Source organism: Lonchura striata, chromosome 4 (assembly GCF_046129695.1).
Source record: "Lonchura striata isolate bLonStr1 chromosome 4, bLonStr1.mat, whole genome shotgun sequence".
Classification (NCBI taxonomy): Eukaryota; Metazoa; Chordata; class Aves; order Passeriformes; family Estrildidae; genus Lonchura; species Lonchura striata.
Window position 1 is genome coordinate 71,516,420 of NC_134606.1, and position 19,436 is coordinate 71,535,855.

Consider the following 19,436-nt stretch of genomic DNA (forward strand, 5'->3'; position numbering starts at 1 on the left):
GGTGCTAGATCCTAGAGAGTGTCTCACTGCAGGCACTTCTTGTATTTCAGCTGACACGGTGAAAAATCAGTTTCAGTGCATGCAGAGTCTGCAATGCCTGGAAATCCCTGCTTTTTAAGGCTGCTCCAGCCTGAGGTCCACAGATCAAGTGGAAGCTGTTCAGTGGGTGCTGCCTCAGCACTGCAGTCAAGTACTTTTTAGATCTGGTCATATTCCCTGTGCTCTTAACGTGTCTGTGGTTTGCTTTCATCTTTTTGCTTCTGACATTCAAGTTCAGACTTCACCCTTGCTCAGTCATTTCATATTTGCAAATTCCACATCTCCAGATGCTTCGTACCTGTATCCATGGGATGCACTAAAGCACACTTAAGCAAGAGAATACTTCCAATGGTAACTTTTTTTTTCAACTTGTATGCGGGACTGCTTACAAATGTAGAGCAAGGACTTCTAAAAATGTGCACAAAAGTGAATGCAGATGGCCAAAGCCTGTAGCTGGGAAAGGAAATTTCTAGGAATGAGATATGTAACTGTAAATCTCTTTCAGCTTGAGAATTAAGAGGAAAATGCAAATCTTACATCTGAAATGTGTCTAGCTTTCCTTTTGGCTATCTATCTCACTGCTGTTAATATGTTAATATTTCTACTTTTTATCTTGAGAACCTGACATCTGATGTCCTTTAGACAGATGTTTTCCTGAACTTTATTTGTAAAGAAGTTATAAATTCTGTGACTCCTTCCTGGTATAGGACATCAGGTTCACACAAGACCAGAAGGCAAAGCATTTGGTGCAAGTAGCTCGTACAGCAAAGTGTTTTGTGGTGAACATACAGGGGAGCTTTCTGGTTTCTGAAACCGCACAGCCTGAAGCTTGAGTTCTGTATACTAAACCTCACTTGCTCTGAAGCTGCATGGGAAATTTTAGTCATCTTTTCAGTAGACTTTGTGCTCTTACTCCCTCAGGACTGCAATTCTCTTGGCCTCTGAAAGCCTGACGGTAGTATTTTTGTTGTTGTTCCATGGCCCTTGCAAAGGTGAAGTCTTAATGTTTTTATTAGCAGTGTCAATACCTAAATATTTCCTCATGCTGGCAGAGTTTCAATACAGCTCACACTGAGGCCATTGAGGCCAGCTTGACTGGGAGCACCAAGGCTTGGGAGTGAGAGCAACTGTGCTCAAAACCTTGAAGGAGATGCAGCAGTGGTTAATGATTTAGAAAAAACTGAAAACATTATTTGGACATGGCAAATGATGAGAAAAGTCTATGTTCCACATGAAAGACTTGCTAGTAATAGAAGAGTTGATTTCCTGCCTCTGTATTTTTAAACATCTAAAGAATAACAGTTACAATGTAGTAAAATTGAGGTTTTAAGGTGGAGGTTTTTCTTCTTTTAAGTCTTCTGTACTTTGATTACAATATTAGTAAAAGTATTGGTTTAGTTTTTTTATTCTTAATAGGAATATTGGTTTAACTTTTTGTGTATTTCGGTTGATGTTGGATTTTTTTTTTTCCCAAAGGCCAAGACAATAATAATAAGTACTTTCTTCTTCTTTTTTCATAATTTCTTTGTGGTTAGTGCATGCTTAAGAAACTTCAAGTGTAACTTCCTTTTAGCGGCCGCTTGGCAAAGGCTTTGGTTGTAGTTTGATCCACAAGGTCACATCAAGAGACAAACCCAAGAGATCTTTTTTGCAAGAGAAAAGTGTTCATGTAATACTTCATCTTATTGTTGTGTGATAGTTGCACAGGTCACCAGATCTTCACTGGCATCTTTGGACTATTTTTATAAAGAGAAGTAGCAATAGAGGAAATTCTCCAGAGAGTTACATTAGAAATAAAACTAATAAAGATAAATGAGCTAAACATGGCTTCAGAACATCCAATTGGAAATAAAAGGCAACAGAAGAGTTTGTACAAACCCCATGGGAGGAAAAACTGAAGCAAGCCATGTCAAATAAATCTTTTCGGCTAGCCTAAATATATAGCAACAGTTACTTTGTTCATATTTGTTTATTTTATACAGTAGCACTGCCTACTTCCGTGGGTTCTTAAAAAAAAATCCAACCAGGCAGCAGCTTAATTTCTGGCTGCCTGTGATTGGGGCCTTTGTGGAGAGAGGCAACAAAAAATTTTCAGTATCTTTTTCATTATTTGGTGTATTTGCTACCTCTTCAGCCAGTTTGTGGTGCTGAATAGTCTTCTGGCTGCAGACAGATACCGATACTGTTATGGTAAAAGCTGGGTTGTGGGATGTTTGAGTGAATTTTAATTAGATGGGAAACAACTCCAGGAGCCAAGTTTTTGCAGCATGAGTCATGATGTGCGTGCTGTGGAGCAGTTCCATCAGTGAGAGTTCTTCCAGAGTAATGACTACAGTGCCTGGCCCTCTGCCAAGGAAGGGTGTGAGTTTCTGGCTTTGTTTACTGAGGTGATTATTAGCTCTTCTCTGAATAAGAGCTCCTCTAAACTCCTAATTGAAAAAAAAAAATCTACTTTTTGACAAGTGTTAAACTCAATGAGCAGGTAACAGTGAACTTTGTGACAGAGGTAATTGTGCTGCTGGTATTTGCAGTGATAACCAAGATCCTGGTGCTCTGTGGTACCTTTGAGAGCTGGTGGGTGCTGTGTGAGGTTGTGCTCACCTTGCAGACCAGGGCCTTGATTGGCAGCGTCACACATGTGGGAGCTGGGTGGGTGAAGCCTTGGAGGTGCCTGTGTTCACACCTGGTGCACAAGAACCCTGCACACAGCTCATCAGAAACACAGCTCATGAGTCAGGCTGCAGGAACGTGGAAGTTGGGCCCTTCAGAGCCGTGTTTTGCACAGCAGCGTCACTCCGTTTGGCATAGCGTAAGGGAGCATGTGTCATCATCATGGAGGAGTTTGAGTTGCCTGAGGAGCAAAAAGGGGGCAGATCCCAGAGAAAAATCTGCTCAGCTGTCTTTGTGGTAGGTATCATTACATGCTGTGCTCAGGCAGTGCAGGACTAAGTGCCAGGAACCAACCTCTCCACACCTAGTCTGGGGAATTCAGGGTGTTTCTTCTAGCAGGCTGATCCTGGTGTTTTTGCCAGCAAGTGTCTGTCATGATGGACACCTTCTGTAAGCTAACAGATGGCTTCCTTTCTCTTCCTTCCACCTGGGCAATCACAAACTGGTCTGGTGTGCAAAGGAGCAGAGTGGATGCAGTAAATTGGGATGATTTTAATGGGTTGAGTGGGATAGCTCAGAGTGACAAGTTCATGGCAGATTAGTCAGGGTGCTGCTAATAAAAAAAACATTACCAAAGCAGCAAACTTCGAGTTCTTAACATGGGAAACATCTACTCAGTTGCACAAGTGCAGTCTTGATGTACCAGGAGGTGAGGGCTTTAGGAATGTGTGTGCTCTTTTGAGTTCATGTGGTGGCATGAAACAGGTAATCCTGCTTTGAAAAGGGTATTGGAGAGATTGGTTTAACACCAGTCTAGACTTTGGAACCCTCTCTGGAAAATGCCTACGACTGCTCAAGGAATGAGGACTGTGCCAATCATTTGAAACACTCGTCCGTGAGTGTTTCAACACACTGAGGCCAAATGTCCGTGACAGTCGTCTGGTGTGGCATATGCAGCATCCGGGATTCTTCAGGCTGACGGCTCCCCAGAGTCACTCGTGGCTGAGGCTGGAAGGCACCTCTGGAGGCTGCCTGCTCCAGTCCCCCTGCTGCAGCTTGAGGAGCCCAGGAGCATGTCCAGCTGGCTTTGGTACAGCTCCGAGGATGGACACTGCACAGCCTACCTCGCTGGGCAGCCTGTGCCAGTGCTCAGTCGCTCTCAGGGGAAACTGATGAGCTGTACTGGAAAGAAGCTGAGAGTTGCTGCTTTGCAACATTTTTAATCAGTGCTTTCTGTGTCGATTCCTGGATGCTGTAGAAGAGAAGGTGCTGTGGTCCTTTTTTTGTGCTGAACTACAAAGCCTTTCCATCTCCAAGAGCTGTTCCATGCTGGCTCTGAGCTCTTGGAATTAGCTGAAAGGACTGTGGGCAAATGCAGCATATGAGTAATGAAACTTCTGTTTTATAAATCTGGTATAGCAGTGGGACTATTTCCCCAGCGCTTTGCCGGTAATTCAATCAGAAGTGGCAGTTTTAATTAAATAACACAACTGGGGGCTGGTTCTCTCCTCCAGTTCCTTCTCGGTTTTAAAAGAGAAAGGTTGGGGGTTTATCTACAATAGTTTCATTTTCTACAATAGTTTTCAGTTATTCTATATGCTAAGTGAAACGTTGAGCTGTACCAGGGAAACCACATTGAATGTGGTGGTTGAATAATAGTGGTACATAACAGCCATAATTTAAAAGTTATTTATTTCCATTAAATAATTTTTTCAGTTATTCAGAAGATTCCAGGAAAAAAACAACAGTACCAAAGGCTGATTCTTAGAGGGAAGAGGAATTGCACAGAACATTATTTTTAATTTTTTTGTTTTTATGTAACCTCTATCTGGTGGAGAGGTTTTTTACTGAGTAAATTGAAATTCTTTCCTCTTACTCTGAATTACATCTAGTTCTTGTGGTTTAGTTGTGGTTTGGGCTCAATTTTTTTTTTTTTTTTGGAGGGGGGATGGGTTATCATGGGTGTCTGCTGTATTTTGTCAGTGCCCCATGCTGTGATTTTCTCACTTGCATCAGTGATTGGGGTTTGGCAATAGAACATCTCAACCACACAATCTCTAATCAGAATAATAAAATTCCGGCGTGAAAGTGCCTGTGTGGGTACTTAAAAAAATGGTGGTGTTGGAAATATGTTCTTATATACTTATTTCTCTAAATCATCCAGCTAATCAGATTGAATGATTTCCCAATTAATATTGATTACTTTCTTGTTTTCTTTTATAACATCAGTAAAATACTGTGCAATGCTAATATCAATGATACTCCAGTATTTCCCTCTTAGACAGCTAGTATCTGTCACTGTGCCAGAATCTGGAGTCTCTGGAATATTAAAACATCTTCTCAGAGTTCTTTTTTTACGGAAACAAGGGATAAACATTCATTATCTGGAATGGGCTATTGGCTGGGTTTGTCATATCCCTGAGAGTGTGTGGTTTTAAAAGATTGATCCAATCTTCAATGCTCTTTAGCTGGTAGCGGGCATGAACCTGACACCGTGGGAAACTGGAATCCGCTGACTGTTCTTTGACATAGTGGGGTTTTTGGGTGGTTCTTCTATTTTCCTGAGGTACAGAATGATTTGCTTGCCCTGTTTGTTTTGCCAACAGAGAGATAACCCAGTTTCCTACTGTTTCCCAAGAAGCTCAGTGGCTTGGGAAAAGGCCAGCAGCTTGGGAACTAACACTACACATGCAAATAAACAAGTGTTAATTCTCTTAATGTGGGAAAAAGCTTAAATCCCTTTAGACAGGTTTTGTCCATTAAGGAGAATGGCTTTCCTCCTGGGACACCCTGCCTGCAGCACTAGATGATGGCTTAATCCTCTACAGGAATTCTGTATACCTACACTTCCCTTGGTTATCTTCTATATCCTTTTGATTGTCTTACATACACTGATTATATTCTTTATCTTCTGAGCATAAAACATGGCACACAGTGCAGAATGCAAGGCAAACACACATTTAAAGGAGTTTGTTTACGCAGTAAATCCCCCAAATTTGTCAAAAGCTGAAGTTTCACCACCTGTTCATGCTTGCTTGAACTTTTATTTGTGGCTGTTTATAAAAATCCTGTTTATTTTCTCCTCGCATTAATTAAAAGAAGAAAAAAAGCCCTCAGACTTTCTTGTCTGGGAGCATCTTTATTCACTGTTTGTAGAACAAGTGGAGTGATGCAGCTGTTGATTGAGCCAAGTTATTTAGGCATGTCTTACTGAAATAAGACAAATTAGGAATTTCATAGAATCCTAGAATGATTAGGGTTGGAAGGTGCCTTGAAAATCATCTCATCTCATTCCCCACCCCCTGCCACAGACACCTTCCACTCTCCCAGGCTGCTCCAAGCCCTGTCCAACCTGGCCCTGAACACTTTTAGGGATTCAGGGGCAGCCTCAGCTTCTCTGGGCAGCCTGTGCCAGGGCCTCCCCAGCCTCACAGGAAGGATTTCGTCCTTGGATCTAGTCTTAGCTTTTGTTAGTTTGAAGCGCTTCCCCCTTGTCCTGTCACTCAAGGCTCTTGTCCCAAGTCCTTCTCCAGCTCTCCTGTGGCCTTCAGGCACGGGGGGAGCTCTCAGGTCTCCCCAAAGCCTCCTCTTCTCCACACTGAACACCCCGAGCTCTCCCAGCCTGGCTCCAGAGCAGAGGCACCCCATCCGTCTGAGCATCTTCATGACCTCCTCAACTCACTCCAGCATGGCCCCATCTTATCTTGGGGCCCCAGGCCTGGACACAGCACTGCCAGTGGAAGAGTTGCCTCACATAACCTGCTGGCCACACTTCTTTGGATGCACAATATGGTTGTCTCTCTGGGCTACATGTGCACCTTGCCAGGTCATGTTCAGCGTGCATTTGGCCTTGTTGAGCCTTGCTGAGGCTCCCACTGGCCCACCTCCCCAGCCTGCCACGGTCCCCCTAGGTGCCATCCTTTCTATCCAGCTTGTCTAACGCAGCGCTTGGCTCCCTGCTGCCGGCAAACCTGCTGGGCGTGCGCCCACTGCCATTGTCCACCTCACTGACAAAGGTGTTCGAGAGCACCGATTCCAACGCTTGCCCCGAGGAATGCCACTTGTCTTTGGCTTCCACTTGCACATTGGCTCTCCTCTGTGATTTGTTTTTTAATGAAAACGGCCCTTTTGGGGACTCTCTTTTACAAGAATGTGTTTGCAAGGCTAGTATTTATTTTTTTAATGATTGGCTTTACAAACCAAGTGAATCGCAATTCTCTATTTCTCTGCAAAAAAATTATTCTAAAAATAATGTCAAGATAATCCTCTTGCAAAAGACCATACTCATGTAGCTTGGAGGTTATGGCATCAGTGTCCTGGTATCAAAGGTTGCTGTAATGTAAAGCTTCAGATGGTTAACTGCTATTCATGCACATGGTATTTGAGGAGGAGATTTGTTTTTATTATGAGCAAAGGCTTAGCAACTTAGCAGAAAAAAATTAATACAGTGGGTTAGTCATAATCCACTTACTTGTTTTAAAGCAACTTAACGGATGGAAGACAATCAGGTTACAACTTAAGGTGGAACTCCTTTTTGAGTTTATTATTTCTGTTGTTATAGCTTTTTATGGGCCATGTAGAAATAGTGACTTTACCTGTGGCTACTGTTTACTAGAGACTGAGCTTTAGGCATCAGGATATTGTTATTAATGCAATCATCTCTTTAGTCCTATAATACTAGTGCAGCCTACTGTTATTTTTGATGAAATAGTCCTGTAGGCATGTGCTTATGTATTCCTGGTGTTTCTTCTTGTTATGAAAAGCTTTGGCTTTGATGTGCTGCTTAAATTTCCTCTGAGTCATAATGGTAGCTGCCAAACCATTGTTTTTGTTCAATTTGGACTTGATTCTAGTTCTACAGTTGTTTCCTCCTAGGGAGTTAAAGTCCATGAGCTTTTATTAAGATAAATGTCAGTGATTCTGAGTGTATTTGCATAAAAGAAGCCCTTAGTCTCTGGTAGGATAAGTCATGTGTAATGTTCAGTTTTAAAGTAACAGTGACTACAGGAAATATCGTAAATAAAAGTTGTTGATCTTTTCTGCACAATGGAATTTCCCTTTCTATTGAATATGGAGCACTCTCTCATCCATAAGCTGTCAGTGAACTGAACATCCTCACTGGTCATCCTCTGTTTAAAGAAAATTGAAGTTTCTCCCTCACAAACAATTAATGCAATGTCTTGTAGAAATTACATCTACAAGGCAAAAGATGCTGACCATTGGTAGGATTTCTAAAAATAAGGGTTGCCAAAGTGAAAACCTAAAATCAGAGTTCAGAATTTGCTCTTTGCAGCAGCTTCAAAATGAGTAACTTGTGCATGTCCGAGCCAAATAGCTGACCCAGACATGTCATGCTACAGTGTCATGACTTGACACCAGTCTTACATGTAACAACTACTCATTTATATTAACAAAGCTGGCGTCAGTCAGAAGCTCACATTTATTTCAAATTGACAGTCTGCTGCTTACATGTTGCAGTAGTATGACAGTGTGTTTGCAGTATGACTGCTGCTTACATATTGCAGTAGCTGACAGTGTGTTTTGACTATATAGTAAACTGCATTTTTTTTTTTATTAGACAATATTGTTTGAATAACATTAAGGAAAATGAGTATTTCTCGTGCATGTCTTGCTGCATCACTTGAGAATTTGAGGATGCCTTCAAAAATGTAGTCATCAGAAGTCTGCTCAGAGTTTACAGCGTTGTTAATGGATTTAATGTGTTTAAGATGGGCTCTGTAGGACTTGAGTTTAGCAAGGCAGTCAAGTATATCCTGCAGCCCATCCCTCTCCAGTGAGCTATTTGAGTGCAAACAGATGCTTTAGTGTTCATTAGACTGATAAGTCAACACCTCAAGTTCCATGCATCTCTTACATGTTTATTTTTTTGAACTTACTTTCGATTCCGAAAAAAGAAACATCTTTTTTCCAAATATTGTTTCCTGAAAATTGCAACTTTCTGCAGGAAAGGAGCCAAAAGAACTGAGAAGCCTAAAAAAGTTTAAACAGCTCAGGAGAAAATAGAAGCTAAAAAAATTAGGAATACTGAATGCACTCACATATTTATCAGCAGAATTTAAACAAGAAGAGGGCAGGCAGTTGTAAGTTGAGAACCAAAAATGGAAGGGCAGTGAAATAAGGGAAGAGCTCCCAGCATGCAAAATGAAGGACATGCAGTTATGGAGAAATGGAAGGGGAATGGCTGAGGAGGACTTGGCTGATCATCAGCTCTAGGAATTGGCAGGTTTGAGTCACAAAGGAGAATACACTGCTGTAGGGACCAGGAGGAGGCAGCAAGGGCAAGATGGAGGATGTAAGGTGCATTCAGGTTTTCCTGTTGTGGCAAATGTAAGCCTTGCATGAAGATGGATCAGGGAGGTGCTACAAGGCTCAGCACTGGATGGAGCAGATCAAAAGAGGTGACAGGTATAAGATGGAACACAGGGTGCAGAGAGTTAAGTGTCAGGGGCAGATTGGTGGCAAACAGATGGAGGTGACCAGGTGATCACACTCACACTTCTGGCTCTCAGGCCCTTTCTGTTTACTTTGGCACTGAAAAGTTTACAGTTCTTCATTCTGCTTCAGTAGATGTGCTGTTTATATAACAAAATAATAGATATAGAACTACTATATGTAGTTGTGCATGTACCTTTTATAGAAAACAATAATTAATGTATGTATCTATCAGCAGTTCTAGACTGCCACAAATATTTTTTTTGTTTTTCTGAGTCAGAAGAGTGAAGTGAGTGAATTGACAGCTGGCTGTTTCAGCCATAGCAAATGAGGGTTATAAAAAGGTGAAAAAAATAGGATTTCTTAGCTTCAGCTCAGTAGTGTGTGAATGTGTGCTCTTAGGAACTGTTTAAAGGTTCCCAGCTGTTGGGATAAGCCCAGTTTGCATTCATACCATTCTGTTGATCTCTTCTCTGTTCATTATGAGCATGGTTAAACACAAATGATGGAAATAAGTGAAATCATGTGGGCTCAGTGTTTTGCTATTAATGTCACATGTTGTCTTCACTCCTTTTGCCAGCTCACTTGAAGTCAGGTATTCTTCAGTTTTAGCAGCAGTGCTAGAAACAGCACAAATGCAGGAATACTCTGTACCTTTTGGTCATAGCAGGTGTCGTAGAAATCAGGGATAAAGTGTCTGTTAAAGTGCCCTAAAGACACTTGCAATGCCTCTGCCTTTGTAATGTGCTTTGTAGATGGGAATCAGGTCTCTGTGTCCATTTATCAATTTCTCGCACACTGTGAAGGGTAAAATATTAACACAGAAAGCGGGTGGGAAGGGGAAGAAAGCCTTGCAGGAACATCAGTCAGCTGAGAACTGTTATTGTTGGAGGCCTTTGCAGCTGAGTACAAATGTGCCTTTTGTTTTCGTAATGCTGTGGGGCAGAATTTGAAGCTCTACAGGTGTGGGGTTTGTTCATTATTTTACAAAGCATCTTGAATTAATATCTTTCGCTTTTCCTTGATATTCAGCAGCTTGGTGAAGAGAAGCCTGTCTGGGAACACAGCCACAGAAATAACTGGAGGCACACTCAGTGCCCTGATTTCTGCTCTGTTGATGCTTTTGACCAATGGCCTAATAGAAGAATTGGCTGTGCTATTGTTGTTGCATGTTCCTACCCATTACGGAGCGGGGTATCCATGGAGAAGATGCCTTTATAACAATGAACACCTGGCGCGTGATTCTGCTTGGGAAACATTAGGAGGGTGGGTCAGATGAGCACTCACAGTGTCTGGAATTGTTTATTCGAAGAATGTCCCACTTTCCGAGCTATAAATACTAGGAAGAGAGGAATAAGTAAAGACTCTGTTCAAATATCTCCCCAGGAGCAGGTACTGAATGCTGGAGCATTCATTGTGAGAAAGTGCATTTGGGAATTGAAGGACTCCATTGCTTAGCACTTACTTCTTTAAGAATAGCAGGGGAGGTAACTGAGGTTTATCTGTGAGCACTGCTGCAGCACGAACTCAGTAATGGGAAATTCAAAGAGCTGTGTGATGGACTGTTACATGAATAAATGTGGTTCTTGTTTTATCTTACCAGCTGAAAATGAATGCTTGCAAACTGCTAAAGGTCTGTAAATTGCCTTTCATAAGAACCTGCTCAGGCAGGGGCTTAATAATGCTATTGGTCCCTACTGTCATGGTTTGACCCAACAGGCAGCTAAACAGCACACAGCCTCACTCCCTCCCTGCTTGCACACCCTGCAGGAGGACTGGGGAGACAGAATAAATTAAGATTTGTGGGTTGAGTTAAAGGTAGTTCACTAAGACAGAAAAGGGAGAATAATAATAAGTAATAGGCAGAGGATGATGACAGAGAATTAAAACATACAAAACAAGTGATGCATGATGCAAATGCTCATGGACCTGTGCCTACTCGGTTCCCGAGCAGCAGCCCCCAGCCAGCTTCCCCTCAATTTTATCAGAGTGTTTGGGGTTGGAAAGGACCTCTGGAAATCCTCTAATCCAGTCCCCTGCTAAGGTGGGTTCAGCTGGAGCAGGTTGCACAGGATGATGTCCAGGTGAATGTTGAGGATTTCCAGAGAAGGAAACTCTACAGCCTCTCGGAGCAGCCTGTTTGCAGTACTCAGTCACCCGTACAATAAAGATATTTTTGCTCATATTCACATGGCTCTTCCCGTGTTCTAGTTTGTGCCTGTTGCCCCTTTTCCTGTCACTGGGCACCACAGGAAAAAGTCTGGCCTCATCCTCCTGGCAGCCACTCTTAGGGAATTTGCCTGTGTTGGTCATATTCCTCTCAGTCATTTATTTCTCTGGCTAAAGAGGCCCAGTTCCCAGCCTTTGCTCATGAGAGAGGTGCTCCAGTCCCCTCATCATCTTTGTAGCCTCTGCTGAACCCTCCCCAGCCCTTCCTTGTCTGTCTTGAGCTGGAGAGCTCAGATCTGGAGGCAGTAGTGCACATCTAGCCCCAACGGGGAGAGCAGAGGGGGAGGATCACCTCTCATCCTGCTGGCCACACTCCTCTCATTCACCCTGGGATTCCATTGGCATCCTTGGCCCCCAGGGCACTGCTGCCTCTTGGACTCCGTGTTGTCCACGCAGACCCACAGGTCTGTCTCTGCAGAGCTGCTCTCCAGCAGGTCAGCCCCAACCTGTGGGTGCTGTGAGAAGCTGCCTTAGTGCAAGCACTGCTAAAACATTGCTGTGGGATCACCATGATTCTCATCCTAAATGCACAACTTAGCACTGTACCAGCCTCTAGGAAGGGAATTATCCTAGCAGAAACCAGGACACCCACTAGTGGATTCAACTTACAGAAGTGGTCAGCTCTAAGAAATAGAACTGGGCTGTTTCCAGAGCCTTAAGGTTTCATCAGAGGGCTTTTAGAAACTGCATTTGATGCAGTTATATTGTGTATAAACCACAGTCCTGGGCTTAAAGCAAATGTCTTTTACAGCACTATTCCTATGCATACCATGCCCTTAAATCACAAATATTTAGTTGTCAACCAAGTTCAGAAAGTGAGGGTAGTGGGAGGGGAGGTTGTGCTCTGTTAACCTGTGCATTCTGTTGTCAGAATTTCTGCAGTTATTTTCTGGTTTCCATGGCAGAATTTAACAGCATCAGGCTGCTGTGGGTTGCAGCGCAGTCTGAAGAACCCCTTCCATGTTAGTGCTCTTTGTTTTCTCTTCATTTAGCTGTGTAAAGAAAAACATGGGAAATACAGGTGTTTAGCTGTATTGCACAGAGTAGGAGGCAGGTTCAAGAGACCATCCTCAAAAAGATAAGCAAGACATGTGCCAAAACATGCATCCCTTCATACTGGATCATAATCTATCCAGTCAGTCCTGGGGGAAAAATAAGAAATGGACAAGACAATGCAAGGGACATGGGGAAAATGCTTTTATATTGTTCGCTGTGGACTGCAAGCTCTGATAATAAAATAACAAAAAGCAACTACAGAAGTTACTTCAGGTTCTTGTTAGGAAGATTCTTTGCTTTGGAGACGTTTGCATTTTAGATACCTGTGTTGATAGGTGGCCCTGGTGCTAAGCTCCGTTTGGGTGGTCATGCAAGATCAGCACTTTGGGTGAAAATTCATGGTACTTTAGTAGAAGAGATAAATGCTGAAGACATTAATTGTATATTTTCATATATTAAGACATACAATACATAATTAAATGTATAGATTATGTCTTTAATTATGATGTTATGATGCAATCCCAGAAATGCGTGTAGTCTACATATAGGTAAGCTTTGTAAGAAAGCAAATATTGATACTACTGAAACAATTAGTTATTTTATTTGCCTAGGTAGTAGAAACTCAATGCAGGCAGTCTAATTTTTTGAAGCAGGTGTCATAAATTATAATATTAGCTTTGGGTCTATTAGAACATCATCATGTGAATGAGGACTAGTTCCAGATTTTAAGCTTATACAGTCTATAAGCACCCCCAGTTTTACAGCTATATTCTGTCTGTTTCATGTTTCACAGAATTTCATTAGTTATTGTAAAGGCTGAGATTTTCATGGTTCAGTGCATTAAATCTTGTTGTTTTCTTTTTTCTTGACTCCATGTCTGATTAAACTTACTTGTAAGTGGCTGCAAGGTTTTTTTCATTAATAAACTGGCATTATTCTCATTGCTGCTTTCTTTCCAATGGTATCAATGGTTGACAGGCAGTGATCTTTTTCCAGTCTTGGCAATGGGCTATTGCTGTGGTAGAGGCCATTTTTCACTAATGGAGACTTGCTTTCATAAAATAATCTAGAATTTGTAGAGCATTCCTTCTTTTGCATTTGCTTTGCTGCTTTTTGAGTTTGTATTTTTCAATTAATTACAGTTTCTTAAGCAGACAATGTAGGAGACCTGTTTGTAACTGAGTCTAGGTAATCAAAATAAAGTAAAGGAAACAAGTATATAAACGTACTTGTGTGTTCCCTTTTTATTATCTGTGCAGCTTTCAAGTTTGGCTTCCTGCTCCTGATAATAATTTTTCCTGTTTCATGTTTACCTGGCAGGTAAATGCAGTTTTATCTGGTGAATTATAGGCTGTCAAAATTGAGAGGCATTAACTCTTTGATTTCAATAAGTGACCTCTTATTGCATTTATTTTTTATGCAACGTTTCTTGTGCTGTTACTGTTGTAGCATAAACATTTGACACCAGATGCTATCCCAAACTTTCCCAGGGTTTGGGGGAGTTTGTGCCTGCTAGGTAGTTTCTCTGGCTGTGTGGCAGGACTCTTGTTTCCCAGTGGACTCTGCAGTGGCACACCTTACCCTTCAGATGTTTGGGAGCTGAGTGCTCAAAGTATTTCGGTGTGCCCTGCCCTCTGACATTCACCTTTAGCTCCCTGGCACTTGAGCCCTGGCAAGAGGCAGGGTAACACAAATAGCTATGAGTGGCACAGCAGTTGCAAGTACTTGTAAATAAACCCAGTGGACAGAGGAAGGAACAGGATTTCCTAAAACTCATAAAACAAGCATGCAGATTTTAGAGGAGAGTAGTTTTCTTGGATATGGCATGAAGGTGAATTTGTGTTTGGATCCATCCCCAAACACTTAGATATTGCAGATTTACTCCTCTGACAACACCAAGGAATACTTTCTTTGGAAATGCTGCTGTCATCTTCTGGGCCTTAATGTCCACTTTAATCCCTGGCTAAGGAAGTATTTAATGCTCTTTCTGCTGCCTCAGTGCAGTGTGCAGGCTGTGAGGTACTTCCAGTCACCCAGCAGGTGTGATAGCAAATCCTGTGACACAAACAACTGAAGGAGTTAAATGAAGAGAGCTCATTGTTCTAATTACATGACAGCAGAAAACACCTGGTTGGTGTCCATCAATATACTGGTTCAATTTGGAGTAAATTCCTGGGAATATATAATGCAGTCGATAATAATGACGTTTATGATAGTGTAGATATTACCTTCGTATGTTGCGGTGCATTCAGCAGCATCTCTAAGACATTTTTACTGTGATTTGAACAATATCAGGTATGCTTCTTTTAATCATTAGAGTTATAATCAATAAATTATATTAATCACATCTAGTGTCAGTTCAGGAGTTGTGATAGAGTGGTTGATAGCAAAGAAACTTCAAATGTTTGTACTTCATACTCAACTTCGGAGATGAAGTTCTTTATTATAGCTGTGTTATTCCTGAAGAGTCAACACAGGATGTTTTTAGCACTTGATAGAAGACACCTTCCAGGTTTCTGGCTGTGCTGGCTGATCTGTAAATATAGCTGGAGGTGGTACAGAACAGCCTTTGAAACTAGAGCTGGAAGTGCACCAGAGACACAGCTCCTACACAAAATGTCCGATAGCCCCTGGATTGTTTCTTCGCTTTTGAGGCAGTGTTCACATTTTCATCTCTGTTCTCACCCCAGCTTAGTTCAGTTTGCCTTGCAGATCATCTCTCTGCTTGCTCTGGGTCATGTGCCAAAGTGCTCAGCCCAGGATTAAGTTACAGCCAGAGCTGCTGGACACGAAGGTACTGTAACTGTAGATGTCTGTGCTTATGTTTCAGCCTTGCTGCAGCTGAACTCAAAAATCTTAATGGGAAACCTCAGTGGTGGAGTTTAACTTAAAAAAAAAAAAAAAAAGAGCTTTAACCTTATGTTGCAGATTTATAATTCTTTTTAATACTTTTAACTTCTGGGGTTTTTTTTGTAAACATTAAGGTAAAGAGGGTTAAGCTGACAAATTTTCTCATTCAGGTGGTGGAGGTTCTTAGGCCTCAGAAAGTATGATGGGTCAGTTGATGAGTAGTTACTAGCTCAAGAACTATCCCAGTTCTTAAAAGCATATGAAAATAATCTGAACTGTTAACATATGTAAAATTGTTTCAGTTGTTACAGTTGGCTGCAAATATTAAGAAGTACAAACTGCAGAAAAATTAAACAAGTTTTCCTTCTTGTTCTTTCCTCCAGATTTAAAACATGCTGTCAGAAACTTGAAGTGCTAAATATTTTAAAGGTGGTGTTTGCTTTCTCTATTTTATTTGAAATTTATTGTTATAATTCCTTTGACGTACATATAGTTTTTTGGCCTAACTGGACACTTTGCAGTAAGGATTGAACTTCTTAATTCTAACATCTCATGCTAAATTTTTGAATCTTCAGAGTTACCATCCAAAGTAACTTGTTCTAAACTTGTTCACTTCTTAATATTTTCAAGGTTCAAAGCATATTTTTTACACTTCAAGCAGTTCAATTTTCCAGAATTGGTATTTTGGAATATTTGTGTTGTCTATTGCAGAAAGTAGAACTTGACACAAGCAGTAGTATTTTATCTCCAGAAAAAATTGTTAGGGCTCAGTGATGTACAAGTCCAAAGCTCCAGCCTCCTGCTCTTCCCAAAGGTTAAAAAAAAATAAATATTACAGTTCGGGTGAAAATCTTAGTGAATCTAAATAAAGGAGATGTTTTTTAAAGATCCCATCAGATTATGATCATGTGATGGTTGTGTAAAGCAGATACACTAAACTGTGTTAATATTCATGCTAACAGCAACTGTTTTGCTTTCTTTTGATGCAGATCACCAGAAACTGGAGAGAGAAGCTAGAATCTGTCGCCTCCTGAAGCATCCTAATATTGGTAGGAACATTTCATTGCTTCATACAGTATTTATCAGTTTAGGAAATTTAGGGGAAACGGAAATTAACAAAGAGCAGCTCAGAAATCAAGTGCAAATATCTTCAGGTAAGACTTTCTTTATGACATGGTGCTCCTTACAGATTCTGCTGTGGGATGCAATAATCTGATGGATCACCTGCAGCAGTGTGCAGTGTTCTCACCTTTGAGCCATTGCTCTGCCATCAGTGAGCTTTCTGTGCCAGGTGTTGAGGGGGTGTTAAACAGTGTGCAGGAGGGGCTGTTTCCAGGATTGTTCATGATTCTGCAGGGCATCTGCAGAAGAATTTCAGCTGACAGTGTTTGTTGCACAATGAGACTGACCAATGTCAATAATTAGTGCTGGTTTTAGTGAGATGCTTATTTTATACTGTATTTTGTGTTTGAGAGTCCATCCTTCCAAGTTGAAGAAAGCTCTGCTCTTTTTATTTTCAGAGTTTGTGTGTTCTAACCGTGTAAAGCAAAAAATAAAGTTATTTTGGAGGGTGGGGTGTGTCTTGTCTCCTTGCTTTAGAAACAGTGTAGAGAGGTAAGTACCTTGATCTTAAGGGAACTGTAGCTGTGTTTTTCCATTTGTTATACACTGAATTATATGCCAAGGGTATCTCTCACAAGAATATTTGCTGTACCCGAGACTTCTCCAGAATTCTCCAGAAGGGTGGGAATTTGCTGTTTCTTACAGCATTTTTAGACTAATAAAATTGTTTGGTGCCTGTGATGCCTGAAGTTTTAGCTTTCATATTTTTCAGATTCTGTAGCACTTTGGTGTTTAAGTCTGAACTTCATATAAAGTGTTAGCAAGTTCTCCTCACGGTTCAGTCACACAAAACAATCTTTTTCCAGCCCAAGAGCGAAGGAGACTATTGTAGCTTCAGGCCCAAAGAAGTGTATACAACAGCAAATCAAGGAGAGCAGTCTGGGAGGATGGGCATTCATAACCTGAAACTGTAATTGGACACTTGACCCCAATATGGAAATGGGCCAAAACTTAGAAAAGTCTGAAAACTCGTGACCCATCGTCCATCTTGTGTCCATTTTGGGGTCATCTTGGGCAGAGCCACAGCCAGGCTCTTGTATTGCCAAGGTGTTGTATTGCCTTTGAAGGCCTTTGAATAAATACCTAATTTTCATTTAACTCTGTCCAGTCTCTTCCAGGTAGCCTCTTTAGGCATCACTTTGGGATTAAATCAGCTCCTTTTTAATTTTAAAGTGTACCATGGCTCAAAATTACATGTCAAATTTCTGCAACATCTCTCTTAAGCTTACAGGTTTGACCTAGAAATTTTATTAAGGAGGAAGAGGAGTGTTTTCTGTGCTATTTTAGCTCACCAAAGGTTTTGATTTGTAAAATAGTGAGAGATAAGCAAATGTACAAGTGCTTTTAGGGCAAAGGTACAACCCTTCTGCAGCTGTGGTTACACTTACGGTTTAGTCAGATTCCAGAGCCATTCACCTGGGCCTTACTGGAATCAGAACATAATGGTAAGTTTCCACAAGTTGAGAAAAATGAACACAAGACAAGAGTGAACTGATGCAGGGTAAGGGCTGAAATGCACAGAACTCAGTTGAAACAAAAGTCTAAATTGGTTCCATGTGGTCATAAGTCTTCAGCTTGTTGAGCAGTGTAGGATGGAGTTCAGCTCCTTTATGGTAGGCCAGCTGTTCTGCATGCACTGTTTGGATCTGTGAGGTTTGGCTTGGAGTGCAAACAGCTTTGGTGACTTGCAGACAGGGCTCTACAAGTCTGCACAAACTGTGCATCATCACCTGCACCAAGGTGTGCAGTTCAAGGGGGTATGGACCAGTTGTTCTGCTCCTGTTTCAGAAAAACTGCTGTGTTCTAGATCTGTCTGAGAAAAGATTTTTCATGACCTGGAATTACCATGCCAGGGTTTGGCAGCAGGCATCGTGTTCTGTCATATTCCTTCTCCTGCAGCAATGCCTTCAGCCACCTAAATTATGACCCTAAAATCATTCCAAGTGCTGCCAGCACCCCACCGGAGCTCTTATGCTTGTGTCACTATGACATCTCCTTTTAACTTGTCATCTCTGATGAGTAATGGAGCTGCATCACATGAGGAAGCACTAAGAGTGAAAAAGGAAATGTGCCGGAGGAAGGGAGCTCAGCTCTAACAATAAGTGTGTGTAAGTTAAGAATAATAAGAATAAAAGGGTAACTATTTTTTTCAGGGTCATTTCTGTAGAAAAGCAGAGGTCTGGTTTAATTGATGGGTGATTTCTCAAAGATGACTGTGTACAGGCAGTTATTTTTGGAAAGCTAAATAGGCTGAATAATAAATGATTCTGTTTCTGTGCAGTCCTTACTGTCCATGTTCATAGCCAAGAAATGTCACGGAAATCTGCCTTGAAGAAGTTGGTTCACTTCTACAAGCAGGGCTCCAGTGCATCTCTGAAATCTGAGCTTTTTTGTGCAGACACTGCTTTGCACATAACTAATTCAGTTCATTTTTCAGCATTTTCTTTTTTTCATCCTTTTAATAAATCTATGATTTCTTCTCTGTCCAGCCTTGTATTTATGTTGCCTAATGAATGGTGTAGGAAAAATAAGGAAAGTGAACTACAAATAGTAGTTCACTTAAGTAATGTATATGTGAAAGTTGGTTTAGAACTCACAGAATTTCCTCATCCTTTCCACTTACAGCTACTCCTCACCAATACTCACTGTTGTGATTTCTACCTGGGCTGCAGGAGTTTGTGCATTGGTGAGATTTTCAGTATTGCTTTGTTTCTCAGGTTCTTACTGTGACATGGCTGTACTTAGTGTGTAGGGGGATCCTTTTTCCAGAGTTTAAAATGGATGGAAATGTAGGTTGAGCTTTGCTGTTCAGAGAACCTAATGATTTTTCTTTGTGGGATTGCACATCAAGTTACATTAAAAGCTTACTTCATTTGCTGAGCATGTACCTGCACAGGATTTGTTATCTTGGGTAACTATTACTTTTCCAGCAGTTCCATGTGTACTAATGCTCCCTTTTTTTAAATTTAGAAGTTTGAAAAGAAAACTGATGAGTAACCATCTCTTCATCTATTGTAATTTTCCTGATTTTTCTTCTTTATCTTCTTCTGGTAAACTTTGATTTCATGGTCCTCTTTTAACTTGAGGTGAACTTAGTTTTTAACACTCTGATTTCTTGTCTTGCAATTGACATTTTT

General features: G+C 41.2%; 1 protein-coding gene across 19 annotated transcripts in view; it reads left to right on the plus strand.

Moving 5' to 3' along the window:
* Positions 1-19,436, plus strand: part of CAMK2D (calcium/calmodulin dependent protein kinase II delta) — a 119,756-nt gene that overhangs the window by 31,469 nt on the left and 68,851 nt on the right. For all 19 annotated transcript variants that reach the window (XM_077783053.1, XM_077783056.1, XM_077783054.1 and 16 more), the window contains exon 4: positions 16,167-16,226. In XM_077783053.1, the coding sequence (XP_077639179.1) occupies positions 16,167-16,226 (60 nt within the window). The remainder of the gene's footprint in view (positions 1-16,166; positions 16,227-19,436) is intronic.